This window comes from Crocuta crocuta, unplaced genomic scaffold (assembly GCF_008692635.1).
Source record: "Crocuta crocuta isolate KB4526 unplaced genomic scaffold, BGI_CrCroc_1.0 scaffold129, whole genome shotgun sequence".
Taxonomy (NCBI): Eukaryota; Metazoa; Chordata; class Mammalia; order Carnivora; family Hyaenidae; genus Crocuta; species Crocuta crocuta.
In genome coordinates, this window is record NW_027551571.1 from 854,833 (window position 1) to 882,481 (window position 27,649).

General features: G+C 53.1%; 1 protein-coding gene across 1 annotated transcript in view; it reads left to right on the forward strand.

Annotated features, from left to right (window-relative positions):
• TRAPPC12 (trafficking protein particle complex subunit 12) overlaps positions 1–27,649 on the forward strand; it is a 70,509-nt gene that overhangs the window by 24,842 nt on the left and 18,018 nt on the right. Inside the window, exons 5-8 of the mRNA XM_077750936.1 lie at positions 164–302; positions 14,337–14,449; positions 24,856–24,928; positions 27,159–27,232. Of these exons, the coding sequence (XP_077607062.1) occupies positions 164–302; positions 14,337–14,449; positions 24,856–24,928; positions 27,159–27,232 (399 nt within the window). The remainder of the gene's footprint in view (positions 1–163; positions 303–14,336; positions 14,450–24,855; positions 24,929–27,158; positions 27,233–27,649) is intronic.

The following is a 27,649-nucleotide window of genomic DNA, read 5'->3' on the forward strand; positions in this document are numbered from 1 at the left end:
GAATATTTGTAGAAACGTCATGCAAATGTGCAAAGAAACAAACTTTAGCCTTCGTTTTGAGACACTGGAAATCAGGCTCTGCTACCAGATCAACAGGAAATAGGAATTTCCAAACGTGACTTGTGTAGGTAACCTGTTGTTTCCATTGTGTTTTGTGCTTCAGCTTTGGTTTGTGAGGCTGGCACTACTGGTGAAGCTGGGCCTCTTCCAGAATGCCGAAATGGAGTTCGAGCCCTTCGGAAACCTGGATCAGCCAGATCTCTATTACGAGTACTACCCTCAGGTGTACCCTGGGCGAAAGGGTAAGGCGGTGGGGCCTCTGCGGTCCGGGCCTCTGCGTGCACCTGCTTTGCTTTGCACGTAAGAAGTGTCCTCCCTTTCCTTCTCTGTCCAGGCTAGAAACCTCCAGTAAGCAACCTAGCAGTGAGCCCTGACTCACCAAATGACTTGGCTCAGTTTTCTAAATACACCTCCCCAGACGTGGCAGCCGCTGTGGCCATCTGGGGCACCTGCTGTGGGACAGCAGTGAGACTGGGTGTGAGCACTGGGTGGTGGCTTTTTTTCAAACTTTTTAACTGTGCTTCAGAGTAAAAAATACTCTTACGTCATGACATACTGCAAACATACACATAGGAACAAAACAAAACCCTCTTGCGACAATACTTACTCTGTGCCGTTTTCTCCTAGTTCTGTCCTGAGCTAACTTACTTGGAAGTCTGCTGGCAGTCCCCCAGTGGGTCCCAGTGGGTTGCACTGAATCCCAGTGGGTCCCAGTGGGTCCCAGCCATCATTTGGAAAACGCTGGGATGCAGCATGGAGCAGCTGTCAGGGAGCAGGATGTAAGGATTGGGGGAGGGAGAACGCAGGCGACAGAGAACCTTCCAGGACACAAACAGCTCAGATGGAGTGAGTGCTTCCGGGCAGAGAGCCTCAGAGATGTGTTGAAATCCAGCAGATGTTCCCATTAAATGTAGAACAGCTTCTGGAGGCCTTCCAAGAGGCGGCAGACGTTACTAAGGGCCAGGGCTCTGCGGTCAGACTTCGTGTAAGCCCTGGCCTGCACTTCCTCCAGCATCTCTGTGTCCCACTTCCTTTTCAGGACAGCAGGGATGACTCTTTCCAGGGCGTCGTGAAGGTCAGGCAAAGCCATTTGTGTAGGTTACTCAGGATGGGCTTCTGCACAGAATTACTGCATTGGCTGTTTTTCGTATTCTGTTCTAAATTCATCAGTAACACGCCGTACCTTACTGGCACCTTCCACAAGATCACCTGGTCAGCCTTTGTGGGTTGGACCAGGAATGACAAAGAAAAGTTCTGGTTGTCAGGAAGCCCAGAGCCTGACTGCAGGTAGAAAACACAAAATCGTAACTGTACAAGCAGCACAAAGGCCCACTGAGTAAGGAAGATGGTGGTGCCATCGCGTTTCCAAAAAGTTAAGTCAGCTTCTTACTTGGTTAATGTGAGAAGTGGGTAAATAGACGAACAGAGACTAGAAGTGAAAACACATTTCTCAGCTTCTGTGTTGTTTTTCCTTAAACGCACATCCTGTTCCTGTGGAAGGGATTCAGGGAAGGAGCAGGCTCTCTCTTCTCAGGGCCCTCTCCTTATCACGTTGCCGGCCGCAAGGTGGGGGTTGCATAGACTCGGGGTCAGGAAGGGGCAGCAGGGTCCTGTCCCAGACTCCTTCCCAGCCGGTGGCCCGTCAGGTCTGGCGGGGGCCGGACAAGAGCCGGGAGCCTCTGGGAGCAGAGCCTTCAGGAGGACGCCCCAGCTGCCTGGTGTTAGCACAGGTGGAGGAGGTGGGCCGGGTGCCTGCCACGCCCCCGTCCGTCCCACCCCTGCTCCGGGAGCCCGGCTCACGTCTGCCGTGGGTCCCGGGCGGGTCCCTCCTCTCCTCCCACACTCCAGCTCCACGAAGCCCCAGCGGGTGGTGGGCTCTGTCCACGGGAGTCCAGCTGGGGGTGAGCCCCACACGCCCCCACTCTGTGCGCTGGAAATTCAGACTGCAGCCTTTGGAGGGTGCAGCCTTCTCTGGCTGCTCAGGGGACAGCTCTCTAGCTCGTAAATTAATCGTATCCGTTCTTGTCCACACTTTCCAGCCATTTGAGCCCCCTCTCTTCCTGGGAAGGTGATGAGCAAACTTCCACCCCAGAAAGGAGTGAGTCTCTGGGGCCACTTCTTCTTGCCCTGATGGAAAGGTACCCAATAGAGAGAGGTTCAGGGCGGTGTCCAGGGGGCAGGTTTGGGCATATTTCTGCCCAGTAAATGATGCCTGGTGGCCTTGATAATCAAGAGAGGGTAGAATGTTCTCATACTTGTCATGAGGAACAGCTGAGCTTCCCTTCAGTGCAAGCAGTGCTCCTCCCCACCCCCTGGCCACAGCCCTGCCCCCGCCGCGTGGTCCTCCGGGCAGAAGGCCGCACCCTCGGCCAGCCCCGAGGGGCGGCAGCCGGGGTTGCTAGGTGTCTCGTCCGCCGCTGACAGAACTCCGCTCTGAGTCCACAGGCCCGTGTCTCAGCGGCTGTGAACTGCCAGCCGCCCCGAAGCACAGGGTCACAAGTGCTCCGCTTCCTGAGCCTCTTGAGGCCCAGAATTGCAGACTCAGAAGGACTGTTTGTACATCCGCCCCTTCTACATTTAGCCCGGGGGTCAAGGGATGAGTAAGAGACGAGAAGGCAGGTATTTCCTGGGCTGGCCAGTGACCACCTTGAGCCCCTCGCTGCCCCAGCCCTTTCCTCTGTGAACCTCGGCCCGGCTGGCGTGCCCTCCCCCGTGTGCGGTCCGGTGTCCCGGGGTCCTGGAGACTCCGCCCTCTTCACCGTCTCTACGGAGAGCGCTTCGTGGAGGAGGCGCCGCGCCATCTGTATGACGAGGAGTGAGATTTCAGGGCTGGGCCAAGTGTGGGACTCCCTGTCAGTCTTAGCTTCAGTTTTGAGGACATATTTTCCCCAAGATGTGCAGACAAGAAAGCATGCTTCTAATGCCGCCTGGAATTAAATCGCATTGGGATACGGATAAAGAGAAGACAGTAGCCGTGCATCATTAAGCAGCTAATTTAAATTATGAAATAGACATAAATCATATGTACATTTTAGCTAAAGCGTGTTAACATTCATCCACAGCGATATGCTGAATGTTTACTGATTTTTCTTCTCGTTTCGTGATACAACTAGCATAAATGTAAGAGCTTGATTCATTCATTCATTTTAGCTTGCAGTGGATGAGCAGAGCAAGTCATTAAGATGTGCTTTAAGGAGGAGGCTGTAACAATGCAAATAAATAAGTTTTATGAATGAGCTTTCATATATTTAAATATCGGGCATAATTTTTACCTATTCAGAATATTCATTACGAGATATGTAATGAATCATGAGTAAAAATCATGAAGTGCTTTGTTTTGTTTTTTGAATTTTCATCAAAGAAGGGAATAGTACCGCCGTCTTCTACGTTTCTTCCACGTCTCTAGCAATTTCATAGGAGGTTTCCACCTCTCTCGGGGGCCCAGTGTGTTTTTCAGAAGCTTAGCACTATCTTCGAACAGCTGCTTGGGATCCCCCCTTGCTGGAAAGGAAGAAGAGTGGTGAGCAGCCCCAGGCCTGGCCCTGGCCCCCCATCTCCGCCCTGCTGTGCTCCAGTGCACTTTGCCATCCGGCCGTCCCTGTCCTGCGGGGCCCCGCAGTTAGGGCAGGAGCTGCTTCATCGGGCTCTTGGTCAGGCGTCTGACAGCCAGGCGAGAAGCACTATTCAGAGCTCAGACCCCGTGGGGGGCGGCGGAGCGGCGGGCCCTGAGACCCCGTGGGGGGCGGTGGAGCGGTGGGTCACACCCAGCCACCGAGCTCTCCCTGCGCTTGTCACCCGGTGCAGGAAGCTCAGTGAGTCCGTGCTGGTGGTGAGGGTAGAGGAGGTCAGTGCAGGAAGGAAAATTGAATTTGAGCTCCATGGTGTCAACCATGTGACCTCTGTGCCCAGGACAGAGAAAAAGAAAGTGTTGGAAACAGCAGTCCCCTAGCTGTGAGTTCTAATTGTGTTCAGTGTGGTTCTCTTCAAACTGCTCAGGACGCCATCATTGCAGGGCACCTGGGGGGACAGTTGGTTAACCGTCTGACTCCTGTTTTTGGCTCAGGTCATGATCTCAACGTTCATGGGTTCAAGCCCCGTGTCGGGCTCTGTGCTGACAGCCCAGAGCCCAGAGCCTGCTTCAGATTCTGTGTCTCCCTCTCTCTCTGCCCCTCCCCATTCGTACTTGTATGCTCGCTCTCTCTAAAAATATATATATTAAAAAAAAATTTTTTTTTAATAAAAAAAGGAAGTAATGAGCCCAGAGCAGTCATGCGTGTGTCATTGGAACTGGGCCATCAGGTTGAAACAGAAGAACACGGTCCTCACCGAGCCCCAGGACCTGCGAGGCAGCTCTCGCGGGAGGACTTGTGAGCAGAGGAGGTGGACAGAGTGCGTGCGGTGCCTAGTGAGCTGCAGAAAGCCCAGAAGGCCGTGCAGAGCTCCCGGGCTCCCGTGGGCCCCAGATACACCCTGAGCCCCTGTTCCCCTGCGCCCTAGCTTTCTATGACACGAACAAGACGGAAGTGCAGCTGGCTTAGCGAGCGAACCCCCGTGGCTCACAGCCATGCGCTCCTGGACCCTGCGGCCAGACTCCCCGGGACCCCCCTGCACACCCCGGGATCCCTCTGCCACCCCAGCTGTTGAGGTGGAAAAGAGGAGACGGCGGGGGGGTCACGGGCACTGGCCTTTTCCCGAAATTAAGAAGGTTTTTCTTTCTGTGTTTTTAATATTGACAGCTATAGAATTACTGTTTAGTGTCAGGGCTTCAAAACACCTTTCTACACAGTACACCCTGTCTCCCTCCTGACTGTCCTTCCACACATGCCTGTGACCGCCTCCTCTCTTTCATTTGCTTTTAATTAAATTATTTTTATTTTGTAATCATTAACACTAGGACAAATGGCTTTCCCCTCTGAAGAGTTTCCATCGGTGAGACGTGTAGACAGGTTGCATCTGCAGGTAATGTGACCAGATCATCATCATGTCTCTCGGTTGGCGTCTTGCTTTGGTGGCACGTTTGTTACTGTTGATGAACTGGTACCAATCGCGGTAACTGACGACTGCTTGCTCTTTGTGCTGAACGTCTTCACTGCACTTCACACGTGCGCGCCCCTGACACAGGTGGTCTATCTGGTCACTCAGATTCGGCCTCTCGCTGGACAGCAACATTTTCCAGAATCCCACCACCATTTTTTTAATCTGCTGCTTGGAATTCTCTCTCTTGTTCGAAAGAAAGATGGTCAGACACACAGCACTTTGGGTTTTCAAAGTACGTCTCGGACATGAAAGAGTTCACTCGACTTTCTCTGCAGCCGGAGGAGAACTTTGAAGCGAAACCGTGGGAGATAAAGTCTATTTGATGACCCTCAGTGTGGTGTTTTAGAAAGGCAGTGCCTCTTCTGATGCTGAGTTCGGGTCTGTGTGTTGAAGTTATCAGAGTTCATTGTGAAGATCTTGTATGAAATCATATTTCAGGACTTAGTCCTTATGGATGACCAAGTCAGACTAACACTGATGAGGAAGACACTTGAACCACACGCTACACATCTGCACCCTTCCGTCATCTACCCGGTCCTCTGCGGGAGTGAAGGTAAACTGCCACTGCTCTTTCCTCCTTTCCTGCCCTCCCTCCAGAACCGTCAAGTTCGCATTTCTGGTTGCCAGTCTAAATTTGGAAACGTTTTGGAGCACCCGGGTAGCTCAGTCGGTTGAGCATCTGACCGACTCAGGTCACGATCTCCCAGCTCATGAGTTCAAGCCCCGCGTCGGGCTCTGTTCTGACAGTTTGGAGCCTGGAGCCTGCTTTAAATTCTGTGTCTCCCTCTCTCTCTCTGCCCCTCCCCGGCTCGCACTCTCTCAAAAATAAACATTAAAAAAAAATTTTAATAAATTTAATTAGAAATTTTTTTTCGACATGACTATCCATGATGGCTCAGGATTAATTGTGAAACCTGTTTCAAATGTCTTATTTTGTTTTCCATGACAAAATCAATTCATCTCTTCTGCTTAGGTTAGATTTCCAGTTAAGCTATGCCAGAACTTTTGGGCATTTATCACTTAAAGCACATTTCCAGTCTTTTCTCAGAACAAATCATTATAGACCTGCAAGTGTTCCGTTTGGACCCCGTCCCTGTTAGAGTACCCATGGAAGGCCTCGTCGCAGCCTGTCTCCCACAAGAAGTGCCGCTGTTACCAGACACTGGTCACCAGTCAGTCCCACATGGATCGCAGCCGCTCCAANAGTTCGCATTTCTGGTTGCCAGTCTAAATTTGGAAACGTTTTGGAGCCCCCGGGTAGCTCAGTCGGTTGAGCATCTGACCGACTCAGGTCACGATCTCACAGCTCATGAGTTCAAGCCCCGCGTCGGGCTCTGTTCTGACAGTTCGGAGCCTGGAGCCTGCTTTAAATTCTGTGTCTCCCTCTCTCTCTCTCTGCCCCTCCCCGGCTCGCACTCTCTCAAAAATAAACATTAAAAAAAAATTTTAATAAATTTAATTAGAAATTTTTTTTCGACATGACTATCCATGATGGCTCAGGATTAATTGTGAAACCTGTTTCAAATGTCTTATTTTGTTTTCCATGACAAAATCAATTCATCTCTTCCGCTTAGGTTAGATTTCCAGTTAAGCTATGCCAGAACTTTTGGGCATTTATCACTTAAAGCACATTTCCAGTCTTTTCTCAGAACAAATCATTATAGACCTGCAAGTGTTCCGTTTGGACCCCGTCCCTGTTAGAGTACCCATGGAAGGCCTCGTCGCAGCCTGTCTCCCACAAGAAGTGCCACTGTTACCAGACACTGGTCACCAGTCAGTCCCACATGGATCGCAGCCGCTCCAAATTCACGTGGATGGTGGGGGCTGGTCCCCAGTGTCCACCCACGTCTCATAGCACTGGGGCATCGGTGAATTTCCCACTCAGATGAGAAATCCTCCGGGGCACCTCAGGACTTGCTCAGTACCGTTCTGGGCTTGTTTTATTAAAAAGCAGCACTGATGCTGCAGGCGGTCTTGCCGAGGGTCATTTTATGGAGAAGGTGAAGGGCACCATGTTCTTTGTCAGACACAGACATCTAGCAACCTGTGTGCCAATAACGGAGCAGCAAAGGGAGAGGCATCAGCACCGACGGCTCATCCACGCGCTGTAGGAGAATCGAGGCGGACGGGAACCCAGGGAAGCAGAGGGATGTGTTGGGGAAACACAGGCGGAGCAGTGACCCCTACAGGGGGTCCTGCGGGACCTGGACTGGAGACAGACATCCCCGGGCCGAGGTCCTTGGAGTGAAGTGTGTGCAGTTAACGTGGGGCCGAGGGCCCAGGCGGTCCCATTAGGGGCTCTCTGCTGGATGTCTACACCGGGGCCTCACAGCGGCGTGGCCCTCCCAGGGATCCTGCGGTGCAGGTGACAGAAAAGACCCCAAGAAGACGCCAGCCACCCAGCACACACGGCAGGTGAGCGGCGGGAGGTCCAGACTGTCTTCGAGGATGGACGGCTGGGTCCTCCTGAGGCGAGGGGCACACCCCTACCCAGAGAAGCTCCAGTGCCTCCCTGGTCCGTCTCCGGTGCCGAGCCCGCCACGGAGGCCTGCTTCCTTCCCAGCGCCCTCCCCGCCTCCCTGAGCCGCCCACGTTGCTCGCTGCCTGCGGAAGCGGTAGGCAGACGTGTGGTAGGACCGTTTGCGTTCGTCTTTCCTAAGTGCTTGACGGGCTTCTACCAGCCTGGGTCTGGGCAAGTCTTGGCTGCACGTGGGAGTCCTCCAGAAGAAACAGATCCACTGGGAAGTATCGGTCCTTACGGACTTGACCAGCCCCTCATCTCGGGGCACACGGTCCCTGCAGACCGTCCTCCGGGCTAGCGTGAAAGTCGCACATACGTCGTCGCGGCTCTCCGCGGGCACCTGGTGCGGCGTGCTGCGAGGGCTTGGGGACGGCGCAGACGGGCGGGGACAGGGGGCCCACAGACTGTGCGGGGGGGGCAGCGCCCCTGCTGCCGCAGAGCCCGGAGCGCATTGTTCCAGGTCCTGGTTCCTGTCTGAAGGGGAGGACCCGGGAACAGAGAGGCGGATGGACGGCCTGGTGGCGGCGAGGAGGCCAGCAGTTCCGAGGACTGGCCCCTCTTACGCCAGGGCGAGGGAGGGTGCATCCGTATTTCTACAGTAGTGTGCTGAATTTTTTTTAAACATGTTAAAATTTAGTTCTAGAAGAATTTTTGCTCCACTGGTATCAGTTGTGGACCTTATTCATCCCCCACATTCAGGGAAGAACGGGGTGGATTTTGTGTTTTCCCTCCAGAGAAGCAGCCATGGGGGGAGCCATGACCGCGGTCACCTGTGCAGGTGCGGGCCCCGCACAGGACGGACCACGCGCACGGTCCCTGCGCGTCCCCGGCCCCCAGCCCCTGTCGTCTCGGCGCCCAGCAGGGAACCAGCATGTACCCAAGGAGGAGGCATCGGTTGTGGGGCGTCTGGGGGGGGTTGTACGCGGTGCCAACTGCAGCCTTTCATCTGACCCCGTGAGCCAGGCTGTGGTCCTGCAGCACGTTTGTGCGAATCCAGATCACAGCTTGACAGTCGCCCTTGGGTCAGTACACTTCAGTGTCATGTCAGCGAGGTTGTGGCTCAGGGCTTCTCCAACTTCCCTGTGCACCCAGATCCCTGGGACCCCATCAGGTGCAGGCTCTGACCCAGGTCTGGGGTCCCCGAGGGGGGGTGCGAGGCTGCTCTCTGTTAGGGCCCCGGGGCTGACGCTGTGCGCTGGAGGGAACGCTGTGAGAGGCAAGGTTCCGTGTGTTTCCCAGACGGTTTCCGGGGAGCTTTGAGCTGCCTGGACGTGTCCTTGTTCTCCAGCATCTGTGGACTCCTGCGTTCTTGCGGGGTTTTATGCAATTAATTAAAGTAACAGTTGATCTACTTTTTATCTCTTTCAGCTAAAAGTAAATATTTCCTTCAATGCTGTGACTTCAAAGCTACTCCTACCATACAGAAAAATTACATTTTTATAACACTCCTCAAACTACAGACTGCTTTTCTGTGGTTTAACTATAAGCCTGCATGCTTAACCACTGCCGTTCCAGAAGTTCACGTACAAAGTAGCTGGTACGTGGAAAGTATTTTCTGTGGAATTAAATCCGTACCTACCTAGGTTCTTAGGTCAGCCCGTAAGAGCCTGTTTAACCAGTAAATGCACCTTGAAGAGAGTATTAATATTCCTCTTTCAATTATAACTAGTTGCCATATTTAGTGTTCCTAGGGAAAAAATATTTTTTAATGTTTATTTATTCGGGGAGAGAGAGCACACGCAAAAGAGAAGGGGAGGGGCAGAGAGAAAGGGAAAGAGAGAGAATCCCAAGCAGACTCCATGCTGTCAGCACACAGCCCGACGCAGGGCTCAATCTTACAAACCAGGAGATCATGACCCGAGCTGAAATCAAGAGTCAGAAGCTTAAACAACTGAGCCACCCAGGTGCCCCTATATTTTTTTATTTCTAATTTGAGATCCCCAAATCTTTTTCCCTTAAGGAATGGATCTAATGTTATCTTTATTCATGTGGCCATTCATATAGCCCAACAGTGCTTATTGAAAATTACATTTTCTTCCAGTGATTGGGGAGACTGTCTTGTACAGTACATTGTGTGTGTGGTTGGGTGTATCTTCTCTTTTTTCAATAAGTGATCTTTAGTTTTTTGGATTCTCTCAGGTTCACAGTAAAGTTAAACATTACAGAGAGTTCCATATGCCCTGTCCTTTGCCTACAATTGTATAAATACCTTGTATTATTAGTGTTGTAATTGACATCTGTAAGCATCCCGCATCGATGTGCTCCATTGGTCACAATACGTGAGCCTATACTGATGGGGACGTTATGATTAAAACCCACCGTGTAGAATGCACTCCCGGTGTGTCTTCTGCGGATCTGGACAGATGGGTAATGGTGCGTATCCACCACTGTGGTACCCACGGGATAGTTTCACTGCCCTTAACACCCTCTGTCCCCCCACCCCCCAACCCCCGGAAACCACTCACTTATTTACTGTCCTCACAGTCTTGCCTCTTCCAGATCATTGCTGAGATCCTGTAACACGCAGCCTCTTCACACAGGTGTCTTTTACCCACCGCCGGGCATGTAACACTCCTCAGGGCTTCCGTGGTTTGATAGCACATGTCTTTCATTACTGAATAATATGGAGTTGTCTACATGTACTGCAATTTATTTATTCATTCCCCTATCAAGGCACCTCGGTGCTTCTGGCTGGGGGTGGTTACGGGCGAGGTTGCTGTTAGCATTCTTGTGCAGGCTTTTGTGACGGACATAAATTCTGAAGTTATGTGGGTGTGACCTGGAGCACCATTGCCGGTCTATACAGGACACCTGGGCTTGGATCCATAAGGGACTGACAGGCTGTCCCCCAGAGCAGAGCACCGTTTCGCACGTTCCCGTGACGAACGCATTTCCTCCTGCCCCGCGTCTTTGCCGCACGTGGCGGTATCCGCTTGCTGAGTTCTCGCCATTCTAATGGGTGTCTGCTGGTATTTCGCATGTTCCACTTGCAGTCCGCAGGTCCCGAATGACGCATGACAGGGACCATTCTTCACGCTTACTTGTCATCTGTATACCTTTATTGAGGCATCTGTTCAGATCTGTTGATTAATTGAGTTGTTTTCTTGTTGGTTTTTAGGAGTTATTTGTATATTTGGGGTACAAGCCCCTTCTTTAGTAGATGCGTGTGTGGCCAGGATTTTCTCCCCGTCCGTGGCTTGTCTTCTCATTCTCTTGACGTGGTCTTACACGGGGCAGATTTTAATTTTAATCAGTCCAGTTTTTTTTTTCTTTCATGGATCACGTTGTTGGTTTTGTATCTGAAAAGTTATCACTGAACCCTGGTCATTTAGATTTCTCTTCTGTTCTAGAAGTTTCACAGTTTTGCATTTTACATTTAGGTTCTGTTACCTATTTTGAGTTCAGTTTCATGAAGGAAGGAAGGTCTGTGTTTAGATTGACTTTTTCCCCATATAGATGTCTGGTTATCCCAGCACCATTTTTTGGAGGAACTGTCCTTCCTCCAGGGACTCCCCTGTCCTCCGTTGTTGAAGATCAGCTGGCCAGATTTAGGAGACCTGTTTCTGGCTCTCTGTCCAGTCCACTGGGGGCTGGGCTAGTTTCTGGCTCTCTGTCCAGTCCATTGGGAGCTGGGCCTGTTTCTGGCTCTCCGTCCAGTCCATTGGGGGTTGGGCCTGTTCTATTGCTGGTGTCGCAGCAGCTTAATAGTAAGTCTTAAAGTTTGGGCTATCTGTTCTCCAACATTGCTCATCTCTTCAATATTGTGTTGGACATTTATGGTCTTCTGCCTCTCCACATAATTAATCAGTATGTTTATGGCCACAAAATAACTGGAGGGGTTTGATTGTCAATGCGTTGAATTTGCTGGTGGAGCTGTGAGGAACTGACACCTTGGCAATGTTACATCTTCCTATCTGTTAACGTGGAGCATCATTCCGCTTATTCACATCTTTTTTGATTTCTTTCACCAGAGACTTAGAGTTTTCTTCACATAAATCTTACAGATATTTTGTCAGATTTATCTCTTATTATTTCATTAATGTTGGTGCTAATGTAAATGGTATTGTGTTCTTAATTTTGAATTTCAGTTCATTGCTGGTATGGTGAGTCAGACCAATTGACTTTTATGTATTATCCTAGTATCTTGTCTACTTTACTTGCTTCTCTGTTTGGGAGGGTTTTTTGTTTTGTTCTCTTGTCAGTTCTTTGGGATTTTTTGCATAGACGGCTTTATCATCTGCAAAGATAGTTTTATTTCTTCCTTTTCTAGTCTATACACCTTTTCTTTTTTTCTTTTTTTTTGTCTTTTTACATTAATTAGGGGCTTCTATGTGCAGTAGGAGGATCCTTGCCTTATTCATGATCTTACGGGGAAAACATCTAGTTTCTCATCATTAAGTATGTTGTGAGAACTTGCCAAACTCAACACTCAAAAAACAAATAATCCAGTGAAGAAATGGGCAAAAGACATGAATAGGCACTTTTCCAAAGTAACATCCAGAGGGCTAACAGACACTTGAAAAGATACCCAGCATTACTCCGTTATGTGCTTTTTAATCAATGATGTCTTTCAAGGAATCGGTCCATTTCATCTAGATTACAAAATTTGTGAACCATAGAGTTATTCATAATACTCCTTTATAATCCTTTTAGTGTCCATGTGGTGAGTAGTGACGTATCCCCTTTTGTTTCTAATATTAGTATTCCTGTTTTCTCTTTCATTTCTTTGTTAGCCTGGCTAGAGGTTTATAAATTTTACTAATTTTGTCAAAAAAACAACTCTGAGTTTTGTTGATTCTTCTCTATTCATTTCCTATTTTAGTGTCATTGATTTCTGCTTTAATTTTTATTTCTTTTCTTTTTCTTCTATATTCCCTGCCTTGCTCTAGGATTCTAAAATGGAAGCTTAAATGATTGATTTTAAGATCTTCTTTTCAAATATATGCACCTAATGCTGTAAAATTCTCTCTTAGCACTGCTTTTGCTGCGTCTCAAATTTTGATAAGTTGATTTTTCATTTTCATTTAAGTCCCAAATGTGTTTGCGTGTCCTTATCAATGCAGAAACTTCCTCAGGTACATGGCATTTGCCAGTGTATGGAACTCCCTGCCACCTAGTCATATATTCAATTCATTTATAAACTGCGTTTGGGAACTTGCAGTAGAACATGTGTTTCCATGTTGAGCTTCCAGAGTTTAAAGAGTTCTAGAGATATTCTCTCTCTGCAGGTGAATTCTGACCCATATGGGAACGATTATTGCCTGTTCTCTACTTGATATGAAGGGCAGAAATGATACAACAGGTGTATCCCGTGTTAGCACAGCCCCATGTTTAGTGATGCTGATGGTCAGATGCTTTTCTTTCTAGGCAGCAAAGAACAGCTCATTCCAGAATGTAAACTCAGTCATTCATCCTTTTTAGACATTGGAATTATTCAGTGTCAAGAAAAAAATTTTTTTTCAAAAAAAAATTCAAACACTTAAAATTCAATAATTGTCATCTTTCTTTTGTCTGGACTTATAATTACAATAGAACCCTTTTGTAGAGTTCCCTGTTTTCGACATCCCTCTTTTGATCTTTCTTTCAGCCTCTATGTAAGACCCTAGAGCATCATACATTTCCAAGCACAGACGAAAAGCCATCTTAGTGTGGCCCGTGGCCGACTCTCCCTGATGGTTAATGCTTAGGCAGATGGACAGACTGGGACACAGAGAGGCTATGTCACTTACAGGTGTCACACAGCTTGTTTTCTAACCATCTTCCAAACCGTATTCAGTATCTAAATACTGACGCCTTCAGTGTCTGCTGAAAAGCCCTCTTCTGACTATATGACCACCGTGTGTTGTTGCTTTCATATCCACTGTCTCATTGATAGTCAGCACAGGCTGTTTGATCATTTTGATGGTTTATATGTGCTCTGTATACATCCCAAGTGTCACATTCCAAACCATATCAGAATGACATTAACAAAAAGAGCCCCTTCTGAGAGTTGTCGCAGTCACATTCGATTCCCCCACGTGAGCCCTTCAGAGTGCTGCCCTCGCTCCCCCAGGGCATACTGAGGGGGCTGGGCGCCCCCCAGTGACTCCCTTCGGGGTGGCCCCGGGTGGTAGAGTTTTCACGTCCAGCTCCCTTGCCTCCCATTGGGGCACTGTGAGGTAGAAGTTTCCCTCCAGGGCCGCACATACGCACATGCACACGCACACACACCCACACCACCAAATCAGGCTGAGCTCTGTCACCAGGACCTGGGCCTGAGACACATCGCTCACTGTCGTCCCCTGGTCCCACGTCCCCGACAACTGTCCTCTCCTGGCCCCCCTCACCCTCGCGTACTTGCAGAGCCTCCTGTCAGGGTCTGCTTGGAGGGAACCCAGCCTGGGCAGCCTTCTGTCTGAGCCCGCCTTTCCACACGGATACAAAAGACCACGACGGTCCTGTGGTCTCTTTCACTGCAGGGGCAGCTGTCTCTCGTCTCTACACAGGTAAAGCACAGCTATGGAAACAGCAGTGACACGTACCTTTCGCCTTCGAACCTTGTCTAGGACACACACATATTCCGCTTTGCCGAGAAAACCAGTGCACGTTTTATAATTGACACCACTGCATACTTCACCAAGAAAGGCAGGCATTCTGTCATTCCTCCCTCAGGTGTGTGCAGCGGGGGAGCGCGCTCAGACACGGCAGACTCACTCACCCGGCTTTGCTCTGACCCTAGGCTCCATGGTGCCCTTTTCCATGCGGATCCTGCATGCCGAGCTCCAGCAGTACCTGGGGAACCCGCAGGAATCCCTGGACCGGCTGCACCGAGTGAAGGCCGTCTGCACCAAGGTACCAATGCCCCCCACCCCGTCGGACAACACCCTCACCTCCCCTTCCTTTGAGGGAGCACGCCACATCACTTTCCCCCCAGCCCACCCAACGTCCGCCATCACCACCTCCTCCAGGAAGGCGGGGGGATCTGCTGCTTCATGACCATGCTATTCTTTGTTCTCCTTAAGTTGTTTTTGGCAGCAGAGGATGCAAAGCTTAGGGCCTGGAATCCTTCTTCCTTAGTATTTGCTGTCTTTGAAGGAGAACTGACAGAATCCTGTATTTGTCACAGGTGTACAACACAGTGAATCAGTATCACGTACGCTATGAAATAGGCACCACACTAAGTCTGGCGACCACTGGTCACAGTGCAGTGTTGTAACAATATCCGTGACCGGATTCCCATGCTGTGCGTTACACCTCTGTGTCTTACTTCATAACTGGGAGGCTTGTATCTCTTAATCCCCTTCATTTCATCCACCCCCTCCCTCTGGCAACCGTCAGTTTGTTCTCTGCGCATCTGAGTCAGTTTCTGTTTTGTTTGTTTTGTATTTTAGATTGCACATGTGGGTGGAGTCATACCGTATTTGCCTTTCTTTGACTTATTTCAGGTAGCATAATATCCTCTAGGTTCATCTATGTCGTCACAAATGGCTACACTTCATTCTTTTTACAACCGAGTAATACTCCGTTGTGTATATATACGCCACCTTTTTAATCCAGGCGCCCGTCAGTGGACATTTAGAACATTTAGTTTCCATATCTTGACAGTTGTAAATAACCTTGTAATGAACATAGAGGTGCGTATGTCTTTCTGAATTAGTGTTTTCATCTTCCTCTGATAAAAACCCAAAAGTAGACTGCCGGATCGTAGAGCCGTTCTCTTTTTAATTTTGTGAAGAATCTCCGCATTGTTTTGCGTAGCGGCCGCACCAGTTTCGTTCCCGCCAGCAGTGCACGGGGCTGCCTTTTCCCCACCTCCTCACCAGCACCTGCTATATCTTGTCTTTTTGATCCAAGCCATCCTGACAGCCATGTGATAATAGCTCATTGTGGTTTTGATTTGCACGTCCGTGATGGTTCATGACAGTGAGCATCTTTCCACGTGCCCGTGGCCGCCCATATGTCTTCATTAGCAAATGTCTCTTCAGGCCCTCTGCCTGGTTGGGTATTTTCATATTGAGTTTTATGAGCTCTTTGTATATTTTGGATGTTAACCCCTTATCATATATGACATTTGCAAATATCATCTCTTCATTGGGTTGCCTTTTCATTTTGTTAATGATTTCCTTTGCTGTGTAAAAGCATTTTAGTTTGATATAGTCCTTTTTGTTTGTTGTTGCTTTTTTATTGTCCTTACCTGGGGAGAGAGATCCAAAAATGTCACTAAAACCAGTGTCCGATAGCTTACTGCCTGCATTTTATTCCAGGAGTTGTATGGCTTCAGGTTTTATATTTAAGTCTTTGATCCATTTGGAGTTCATTTTTGTATATGGTGTCAGAAAGTGGTTCTGTTTCACTCCTTTGCATGTGGCTGTCCATTTTCCTGACATTTATTGAAGAGACTTTCCTTTCCCCATTGTATATTTTCGTGTCCTTTGTCATAGATTAGTTAGCCATGCTTTATGGTCAGCTGTGTGTTCTTTTCCGTTGATCTACGTGTCTGTCTTTGTGCTGGTACCAAACGGCTGTAAGTATTATAGCTTCTAGGATGTTTTGAAATCAGGAACAGGGCCCCCTCCACCTCCCCACCCCCACCTCCNCTGTAGAGATGTCATAGGACTTTTTTTCCCCATTTTGCTGATGTGATGTATCCCACTGACACATGGGTATTGAACCATCCTTGCACCCCTGGAATGAGTCCCACTTGGCGGTGGTGTATGATCCTTTTGTTGTATAGTTGAATTCAGTTTGCTGACACTTTGTTGAAGATTTTTGCATGTATGTTCATCAGGGATATTGGCCTGAAATTTTCTTTCTTTCTTTTTTTTTTCTTCCTTCAGTGTCTTTGTCTGATTTTGGTATCAGGGTAATGCTGGCCTTACAGAATGAGGTGGGAAGTATTCCTTCGTCTTCAGGTTATAGAAGAGTTTGAGAAGGATAGGTATTAACTCTTTCTAAAATGTTTGGTAGAATACACTTGTGAAGCCATCTGATTCTAGACTTTTGTTTGTTGGGAGTTTTTTTATTACAGGTTCAATTTTATTATGAGTAATTGGCCTGTTCAGATTTGCTATTTCCTCCTTGTTTAGTCTAGGAGGATTATATGTTTCTAGGAACTTATTCATTTCATTAGGGTCATCCAGTTTGTTGGCATGTAAGTCTTCCTTAGTATCCCTGGTAGATTAAAAGCAGGGAAATATCCCCTTATGTGGCCCCTTATGGCCCACACGTCCTGCAAACACTCCAGGCACCCACTTCATGTCTTACAGAGGTCCTGTGAGCAATTAGCAGGAAATAGGAAATCTGCAGGCAGTGGGCCGCCCCGCCGCTCAGGTCACCCATCGTTAGATGGAAGTGCACAGCCATTCCCACCTCCCCTGCAGGGAAGTCGTGTCCACGGAGCTCAGAGCAGTAACCACAAGCGGCGAGAACAGCGGCACATTTCCGCTCTGCGTTAAGTGAGATGGTATCTTTCCGATCCCTCCTTTCAGCCTCCAGTTATTCTTGAGAGAGGTTTAATGGGGCTTTTTCCAAGATGCAGGGAGGCGGGCGGGTGGGCTCCTCCCTCCGCAGAGTGGCCCTCACTCCAGCACGAGCTGGCGTCCTGGGCACCCACAGCCTCCGTGTTTTATAACTTCAGAGAGAAAAAGAAAAACTCTTCTCTCTTGTACACTAAGCAGTTGATGGGGAAATTGTGTTGACCAACATTTTTTGAGGTTCTAACACTTTTTCCCTTGATTGTTAAAACACACTTAAGATACAGCTATTTTCAGAAATAAGCATGTAACTTGTTACCGAGAAATGCAAAATCAATGATTTTCTAAACTGTACACAGATGATTTTCTTAATTATGTTTTGCGTTTACCTCCATATCACATCGGGGGAATTTTTATGTACTTGAGAGAAAATTCCAAGTGTTACAGTGACTTGAGGGGAGAAAAGAAGACGTTTCAGAAGTAGTTTTCCTGGCCCTGAGGTGTCTTGTGTGCTGCAGGGTAGGGAGAGATGGGGCTGGTCTTCCGGCCGCGGCTGCTCTAGGAATCTGTACCGTGTTCCACGGAAACACGGCGTGCTCACTAGGAACCAGTCTCTGTCCCTCAGCATTTTGCAGATAACAGCTCATTTAATCCTAACACAGACCCAGTAAAGTAGGGGTTTCATTGCCCCAGTTTACAGCTGAGTACACTGAGGCCCAGAGAGGCCAGCTAACTTGCCCGTGATCACGTGATTTGACCCCTCGTTGTGACACGTCCCGGCTTAAGGGAGAAAGACCTACGGTGTTCCTGCCTGTGCCCAATTCTCTGCTCCGTCCAGTATGAACATGTCTTCCTGCATTTGGTGGTAGATTTCACATGACTAATAAGAGCCTGGGGTCAGTGGCTGAAATACCCTGTCCCACAGGCCGGCCCTGGAGACGGGGTCCCTCCTCACTCAGGTGCTTTCATCCCCGGGTGGCCGGGCGGTGACAGCTGTCAGCTCCGTGAGGGCAGAGAGGTGAGCAGGCCCCGTGCGGTCGCGCCACGGAAGCACCTAGGCTGGCGCCGCCTGCAGCATTGGGACCCGCCGCCGGTGCCTGAGTGTGACCGAGTCTCTCAGGTGCCACCCGGGCAGGGACACCCCAGCCCACGTCATGGGACCACGCTGTGCGCCAGGGGACGGCCTTACAGCACGACCCCGATGTGAGCCCGTCCATGTCGTCTGCTGAACTGATGAAAGGGCGGGTGGTTCTGATTCTGGAAGAAACTCAGGCAGCCGGTCCTGGAAGAGAGAGTGTGTTGGTCTCTGGCCAGAAGGATGTTCGTGGCTGGTCTCAGCGTGTCCTCTCTGTGTTCCAGCAGAAGCTTGGCCCTGCCTCCCCCAAAAGAGGCAGCCCCAGGGACAGGACTGCTGGCGGTGAAGAGGAGGGGTGGGGACACAGAGCCCGGTGGTGCCTGCGGATCCCCCCCAGCCCCCCACCCCCCACCATCAGAAAGAGGCCCAGCCCCTGAGCTTCCGCCCCGTCCTGTGCGCTGCTCCCCCACCCAAGGTGGTTCTTACCTCGCGAGCTGGTCCCACGCAGGAGTGAAGGTGCTTTCAGCTGGACGCCCCTGGGGACATGGGAGCGGGAGCAGTTTGTCTCTGATCCATGATCAGGTCAGTGGGCAGATGTGTACGAGCAGCTGTGTGCACTGCCCGCGACAGTCCAGGGCTGAGCATGACTGCATGACACCCCCGCCCCGAGCTCTGTGAGCCCAGTTTCCTGGGGAGCGCTCCCCACCCCATCCTGTTCCGTCTGAGCTGTTCCCCAGCGTGTGGGGACATGCAGAATGAGGTGGCCAGAGGCAGTGTTCAGGCCAGGATTTACTTACACTACATCCAGGAGGCCCTGGGTGACTCGGTGGGTAAAGCATCCGACTCTTGGTTTCTGCTCAAGTCATGATCTCACCGTTGGTGAGTTCGAGCTCTGTGCGGACAGCGGGGCCTGCTTGGGATTCTCTCCCTGCACCTCCCCCCTCTCTCTGCCCCTCCCCCACTCGCTCTCTCTCAAACTGTAAAAAAAAAAAAAGTACAAACTCTACAAATACTAACGGCCCACACGCCATTCCTGTGACAGCATGGATCCTAGTGGGTTAAAGTTAGGGGCACGGGTGTGTGACCTGCACACAGGTCTGTTCTTTGCACAGCCACTGATCTCTGCTTTCTGCCTATAAACCAGAGGTCAGAGGCTGGACCACCAGTGGGCTGGTGTTTTGAGTCGGTGCCAGCCGATGGGAAACCCCAGGAGAGCTGTAAACCTCAGGCTTTTGAGCAAGGCCCTTCCCCGCACGCCCTGTGCTCTCTCCTGTGTCCTTCAGCGCGCCCCCGGGTGTGCCAGGTGGAGCGCCTGTGACGGTCGTGGGGTCGCCGTGACCTGCTGTGTGTCATGTTTTTTGTCCTCCGTTAACGCTCACGACAGTCCTCTGAAGTGACAGCGTCCCCATTTTCCAGAGGTGGAGCATGTCACCAGGGTCTGACAGCAGGGTGGGGGTGGAGAGCCTCCCCTAGGACAGGACACCGGCCCAGAAACCTGACACTCCCCGTGGGGTCCCGCTGCGGTCCCCTTGCTCCCCCACGTGCAGCGGACTCCCCGCCGCCCTGGGAACGTGGCCCAGGCAGCGCACTCGTGTGTCACCTTGAGGGGGACTGTGGCCGCTCCTGCTGCACTTGTGGTGCCAGCAGCTGTGCTCGTGGGGCCGGGGAGAGGGGGGACTCTTCACTGCTGAGGGGTCAGGATGTGGAGTCGCGTCTCCTCGGGGGATGTCCTCCACCTGTCGCCTCCCCCAGCTTTCTTTCCTAAGCCTGCACCCGGCCCCGGCCTCCTGCCTGACCCACTGTGCTGGTACTGAGCCCTGGGGCACCGGCTCAGCGACCCCCTCCCAGGCCCAGCTCGCCTGCCAGTATCCGGTTGTGGGTGGAGAGCGGGGCCGCCCCCAGGCCACCCCCCCTCGAGTCTTCAGGGCAGGAGGTCAGGACCGGGGCTGTGTGTGGTGGCCTCAGACTGGCCAGGAGCCTTGATGCTGGTCTGAGAAGCTCAACTCAAGGACAGGCTACAAAACCAGAGTTGTCGCTTCTATGCCCAGATGATACGCTGCGACCCATGTGCGCAGATGATACGCTCTGAGCTGTGCCATCGGACAGCTTCTCTCCAGCAAGAGTCAGCCCTTCAGAGGTTTGGTCCGAGCATGGAGTCCCCAGGCAAGAAGAAATAGCCGTATGTGGCAGCCCCATATAAGGGCCCTGGAGCAGGGGTATCTCAGAGCAGGGCCAGATCTGGGGTGTCCCAGAGCAGGGCCGGGATCTGGGGTGTCAAGGCATGATGTGACTTCCAAACAGTTATCTAACTGCACGGCCGAAACGTGGGAAATGTCCACACGTGGTGCCAGCTTTGCAAGCCGGCCTGCAGGTGTATCGATGTGGTTCCATCGCGAGTAAACAGTGTCGGCTGGAGAGCAGCATCGTGTTAGCTGTGTGGGGAACGGGAACGGAGGCCATTGTATCCTTTTTTATTTTTCAGTCTTAGTTCTGTTAACGTGTATTAGCTTTATAATCAGACATTATTCTATTGAGAAAAGTTAGATGAGCCTGCAGGACAGAGAAGGCGAAGTTAAGACAGTGGTAACAGGAAGGGAGCCAGCAGCAGGTCTGGCTCCTGGTCACCAGAGCCACGAGGGAAGTAGCGTCCGGACACGGCTCTGGGTGTCCGGAAAGCAGTCCTTTGCTCCGAAGAGGCCAAGCTTTCCTTAATGCAGAAGATTCCGCAGAGAGGGCTTGCAGAGTCTGTGTTCAGCGGGCGGCCCGAGATTAGACTGGTGCTGGACCGTAACAGGGCCCAGTTTGAGCAGGACGTCAGCTTGTGATCTTTACCAGGTGGCCCCGGTGCCGTTTCCCCGCTGTCTCTGAGGCGGAGGAACGTGGTCCGGTAGATAGACGTTTGGTGTCGTGTCATCGTATCCGGGAGGGTGAAAAGCTCCTTGACCTCAGGCAGCTCTGCCGCGCTTCCAGGCCTCGGGCAAGCTAGCGACCGTGGTGCCAGGACAGCAGGTGCTTCTGTCCCCGGGGCCCCTGCTCCTCTGGCTCCTCCGCGGCCTGTGTCCCCTGCCAGTCCTAAAAGACCTTTACGGGCTGGTGGGGAAAGAGCCAAGGGAACACGGTTCTAACACCACTTGCAGAAGTAGACAGTCCATAAAATGATGGTGCCAGAGTAGCGTGAGGTGTGGGTCGTTGTCGATGTGGACGTGCCTCGCGTGGCCCTGAGCTCAGCTCCGTCCCTCCCGCAGCCCAGCCCCTCCTCCCGTCCCAGGTTAGCCCGGCGGAGGGAACCTCGTAACGGAAGTCTGCTTTAGAGACCCCCCGCTGAAGAAGCCAGAGGGTGAGGTACATTTTGTGGAAGAGAAATAGATTCAAGAGTGTCGACTTGATTGGCTCCCTGCTGATAACTGTGACTGCTAATAAGGCAGAGGTGACAGCTTTGTTTCTAGGAAGGCTGAGTATCTTTCAGGTACAAATGGAGCCAAGGACAGCCGTTGTCTGCCCTCTCTGGCCAGCCCCTCAGGGAAAGGCTCCAGGGGGCTGGCCATCTGCAGGCTGGCAGATCCGGCCCGTGGCAGGCCTCATGTGACCCAGCCATCCCCCACTTCCTGACGCTCTGGCAGGAGACAGAGCGACTGTGGCTTCATCACGTAAGATGGGACTGATTGGCGAGTGGAGAGAGGTGATTTAAAGACTGGAGGCAGCTCCTGCTTCCTGGCTCGAGGCAGCCCCTCGACCCTTTGCCATTGACGCGCACGCTCCTGGGCCTGTGCGTGTGTGGAGTGCAGCAGCAGATGACGCGAGGGTCCCTGTCACCGGGGATCAGGTGGGCGAGGCTCACACTCCTGGGCCCTCAAAGGAGCTCAGGACTGTCCCTGTCATTGGGGTTACAAGATTTGTATCTTGACTCTGCTCATGGTGGATTTTCACACGTTTAGAAACTCCAGACTGCATCGTTGCAGATCTCAGGACGTGGACCTGGGAACATGAGCTGAACCCTGCAGTGGCTCCAACCTAGTGTAAAATCCAATGCCCTGGGCGCCCGGGTGACTCACTCGGTTAAGTGTCCGACTTCGGCTCAGGTCATGGTCTTGCCAATCATGTGCGAGCCCCACGTCGGGCTCTGTGCTGACAGCTCAGAGCCTGGAGCCTTTTTCAGATTCTGTGTACCCGTCTCTCTGCCCCTCCCCCACTCATGCTCGCTCACACGCTCTCTCTCTCAAAAATAAACATTAAAAATAAAATCTGATGCACCAGAAGTGAACCACAAGGCTACAGAAGTTAGCAAATGATCCAGTCCCGACTCGTACACGAGAGCCCAGCAAAACGTGGGCGTCAGCGGAATGAGGTCTGGAATTCTGCATTCCTCACTTGTATGCCTTGACGTTGTGTGTTCTGTCCTTCCGTGATCTGCCTGGAAAGAAGACAGCGTTGTTTCATGGTGTGGAGCCGTAAAGGACACCGTGTCCACACGCAGTGGGGGGAGGGGGAGGGCGCCGTGTCCACACGCAGTGGGGGGAGGGGGANGGGTGTCCCCAGCTGCCTCGAGGCTGCCAGGGGGGTTAGATCAGGAGTCAAGACAAGTGACTTAGCTCAGAGTCTGGTCCGTGGCCGTGTTAAATAATCCTTGAGTGGCTTGAAGCAGCTCCAAGAAACCTTTCGCTTTGCAAAGCCTCTTTCCCAGAAGCTCCCCTAGGAGACTGTGGTGGGGATAGGTAGGTCACAGGACTTTCTGGAGACATCTGAGCCCCACTAGGGCACACGTGCTCTCATGGAGCCTGGACTCAGGTGGGTTGTTAGTGAGAACTTGGGCCCTTGAGTGCGGGCCTCCACCAGTGGTGTGTACCCTGGGTGCCGCGTGCACAAAACCCGTTCCCCACAACTACCGCGTCTGCAGCCGCGGCAGCCCACCCAGGCGAGAGGGCCGAGGCTCCTGCCCTGGAGCTTTCCTACACACCGTGGTCCCCAGCCCGTCGGTCCCCAGAGCGCCAGCTGACACGCGTCAGAAGTGCGGGCCCTGGTGCCACACTGCAGGCATACAGAGCAGAGCCTGAGGTTTACCACAGTCCAAGGTCATGCGTGCACACTGTGCCCAGACTTACGGGCAAGCGTAAATGTGGGGCCCTGTGGCCCAGGCTGGTGCCGTCCGCTTTGCCCGTTCTGGGAAGTGCTCGCCAGTGTCTGATCTGGACCTGGGCCATTCTGTCCGGGGCAGAGGGCTGCGGGGGGGGGTGGTGACATTACCACGGTTGCAGACCAAACACTTTGCGCTTTGGGTTGGCGGTGTTTCTGTCACTTTCCTTCACAGAACTAACCTTTCGGAGGTGAGTGCGCTGGGACTGTAAAGTCCATCGGCGGCAGAGGGGTGGGGACTCCTGCTCTTCCCTCCAGGACATGTGTCCTCTCCTGTTGGCTCCCAGAGGAGCCCCCCCCCGCCTGCCCCGCACTCACACTCCAGCCTCTGGACTCCAGGCACCATCCAGGCTTCTGCCCAGGCTGCAGATAAGGGGGCCCAGAGGCGGGTTCTCGGCACACATGACGTGAGGTGAGGCGCTTGGCCCGCCCGCGACCTTGCCCTTATGGTGTGTGCGGCCCGCCTCCGCGAGGCTCCTTCTCTCCAGCTTGGCTTCGTGCTTGGACACCTGCTCTGTCCCCTGTGTCCCGTCCAGTGACGCTGGCGGCCGGCCCTAGGGGCCAGGAGGGCGCGGGGCTTCTCTCCTTCAGGGACTCTTGCCCCTCTTTTCCTGTCTGCCCTGTGTTCTCGCCGGAGGTTAGTTAAGAGCAGCGTCAGGACTTCCTTTCCCGATCTCTTTCCATTTGTACGATTCTCTATCAGAAGAGAGACGCGCTAACGTCCCAGAACCTGGTTTGGACCCAAACACCTTTGCGGTTCCAGTTTTGAACCGCGTCTGGAGCCAGCGAGGCAGCCGTGCTGTTCATGGAGGCTGAGCACCAGCTGGCGCTAAGTGGGGACCCTCGCAGGTGCGCAGAGGCCCAGCTCGCCCTCTGCTGTGTCCCCGGGGACCCCGCACGCGAAAGCCCAGAGTGGTGCTTCATGGGGTGACAAACGTCCCCTCCCGGGGTGGGTCGTGTGGGGACATGGTAACTGGCAAGGTGATCGATAAGCAAAAGGATCTTTTCCCCAAACCACCTGCCCCTGAGGTTGGTAGTGACGGAGCTGTGACACAGCGTCCTCAGCGCTCCATCTCCCGGCACACAGCCTTTCCCCTCCACGCTTTTGTCTCCTCCTGCCGCTCAGCACACACGCTCCCTCCTCACTGTGCTGACAGCCATGCCTTCTCAGGAAGAGCCAAACACTCAAGCAACCCAAAGTTATTAGCCGAACAGCCCAAGCTACATAAAGTGACAGGTGCTCAGAATAGATTGGCTGCATTGAGAAAGGCTGCAGCCCGCGGCACCTGGAGGAGCAAGACTGCGTTTTCACTGAAGTTAATAGTCACCCTCGTGTGTAACACTGGAGAACCTCACCTCTCTGCTGTCCCAGTGCTTTCCGAGCGTCTTAGACCCAGAAGCCTCCCCTCCGCGCCCCCTCCCTGCATCCTGAGTGCTGATGTTTAAATGTGTCCATGTGGAACATTCCCCGACAAATCGGTTTCCGTACAGAGAAATCTGCTTCTCCTAGAATCTGCCCTGACAAAGTCTGGAAGCAAATCCATTTCTCATGGTCTTGTTCTCGTTCGGCATTGCCGCAGATCCTGGCGAACCTGGAGCAGGGCTTGGCGGAGGACGGCAGTGTGAGCAGCATCACGCCGGAGAACAGACGAGGTCAGTGCCCGACGGCTCACCGAGTAACTGTCCTCCCCGCCTCCTCTGTCCTCACTCACTGAAGCCTCCGTCCTCGCGTGCGGGAAACCACGCGCTAGGCCTGGTGCCCTTGGTACCTGGAGGACAAGCCCAGGCGCGAGGCCCACCCACAGGGAGCCCCGTCGGGTGCAGGAGACCCGCCCGCACCCAGCTGTCCCAGAAGCCAGCGCGGCTCCCGCGGCGGGCAGGGGCTGGGGCGGAAAGGGGCTGGGCGTCCCTGGGGTGGGGGCTGCCCTCCAGAGCCACGGCAGAGAGGGGCGCGAGGAGGCCCCCGTGCAGGGGGGGAGCCCGTACCCGCCTAGGAGGCCAGGCTGGCCCTGAGCGCCGGGCCACTGGGAGCCAGTCAGGAGACGGGCTTCCTGGCTGAAACTTCTTGAGAACGTGCAGGGTGAGCTGCTAATTATGCTCCAGAACCCACTCAGACGGCCTTGAGAGCCCCTCACCTACCCCTGCCTCCTCACGACCGTCCTTTCGGCACAGCGCCGGCCCTGCGGCACCTCCGGGGACTCGGCAGTTTCCACCCATGCGAGCCCGGCCCAGAGCCGGCCCTCGGCGGCCACCGGCCAGCACGGCCCAGTGTGTGCCTGGCAGCCCCGTGTGCGCCCGGCCCGGATTGGGCCCTTGGTGGCCACCAGCCAGCGTGGCCCCGTGGGAGCCTGGCCCGGATTGGGCCCTCGGTGGCCACTGGCCAGTGTTGCTCTGGCGAGTGGTGCTTCCTCTGCAGCTGCTCCGAGGAGATTCACGGGCCAGAGGCGGTGAGGGAGCATCCCCGCTGGTGCCCCAGGGGCAGGCGACCCTGAGAGAAGGAGAGAGGGGGTGGGCAGGAGCCGTTCGCCTGTGGGGCCAGCCGCACTCTGCTGCTTTTATGCTTTCAATACAGCGTCCTTTGTGTGAGAGGCCCCAGAGGACAGCCAGGTTTGTAGGGTGTGTGTGTGCGTTTGTGTGTGTGTCTGCATGCACCCCCCAACACACACACCGACTTCCCAGGGCCATAACTGCAGCTAGGTCAGCCAGGAGGCGTCGTCCACCCTCAGACATCCCGGCTTCTGGCACTGGGTGCCAGTGCGCACGCGAATGAGCAGACAGCTACTAGATCTCAGAAAGAAAATCCCGATTCCTAAGAGTCATAATAGAAACAGTTTCACGTGAACAGGGCTTCCTCCTCCCAGAGCTAAGAGGTAGCAATTGAAAGAGGTCCATGGGTGAGCCTGGGGGGCTCGGGGGGTTGAGCATCAGACTCCTGATCTCTGCCCAAGTGATGATCCCCGAGCTGTGGGATGGAGTTCCACGCTCAGTGGGGAGCCTGCTTGGGATTCTCTCTTGCTCGCTCGCTCTCTCTCCCAAAAAAAGGGAAAAAAACAGAAGTCCATGGAGACAACCTGCAGTTCACTGAGACAGTCCCCATAGTACGTTCATTAACACAAGACACTGTTGACAACTTTCCACAAAAATGGTGTTGCGAGCACCTGATGTATTTTTAACTGCTTAAAGGCAAAGTGTGTTAAGTTCCTAGTTCTAGCGATGAAGTTTATCGTGTTCTTCAGCACGTCCGAGAATCAGCATGCTTTCTAGTCGGTGTAAGCCCACAGCCGCCCCCTGGTCCTAGCACGCGGGGAGGCCACGCTCAGCTCGTGGGCAGAGCAGGGTCGGCCAGCTCACAGAATGACGGTCATTCAGGCACCGCCGTCCCCCGGGCCCGTGGGCCACAGCAGCCGCCACCGGGCAGACACCCCCAGGAAGCCAGCTCTGCTTCTGCGTCATGGCCGCCCTGCTGTGTCACACGGGAGGGTGCTCACCGCCACCACGACGGTGCCCACGGGGTCTGCAACACAGTTGGGACAGGACCTGCCATTTCCACTGAAAAGGCTCTGAAATGGAGGCCTCAGGAGGGCGACGTCAGCGGAGCCCAGTGTGCAGACACCCTGCAGCCCCGCGGCCCCGTGCCCCCAGCCAGGTGGCCGTGGCCGGGCTGCGTGGTCCCCTGCCTGCCCTGAGGCTGACCGGTTACCTTCCTGTCCCATTGCTGTGTCCCTCCTGCGTCCCTTCTCCTCCCAGAGCCAAGAGCGCTGGCCTGATGCCCTGTGCTCCTCAGCCGTGCTGATGGGGACCTTGTAGGGCGGAGCACAGGAGCGCCGGGGAGGCCGGGGCACACCTCCCGCCGGCGCACGCTCACTGCCGCCCTCTCTTGCAGCCTCCGTTCGGCTGTGGAGGTCCCGCCTGGGCCGGGTGACGTGCTCCATGGCGAACTGCCTGCTGCTGATGAAGGTATGTGCGCTACGGAAGAGGGTGGCAGCGGGCCCGCACAGGGACTGCCGCGCTCCGTGACGACACAGTGTCCGCGGCAGCCGCGGGCTTCCCTGACTCACCCTGGGCCACATTTAACGTGTGCGGAAGGAGGTTTCAGTGCAACGTAGAGCTTACACCACCACGTTTAAGTGTTCAGGCCTGCGTCCGGATGATCTAACTAAAATCCTCATTCATTCTCCCTCCGTCTCTCCTCTCCCACCCTCTCTCCCTGCCCCCCCGGCCCCCATTTCTCATATTTTCCTCTGGATTCCATCCCAGAAATGGAGCCCTTGCTCTCCCCGAGTTAGAGGAAGGATTTCCCCTGGTCCTGACCAGACTTGCTGACCGATGCTCGTGGTACCAGGAGACCTGTGTCTCAGGGACACCACCCAGAGC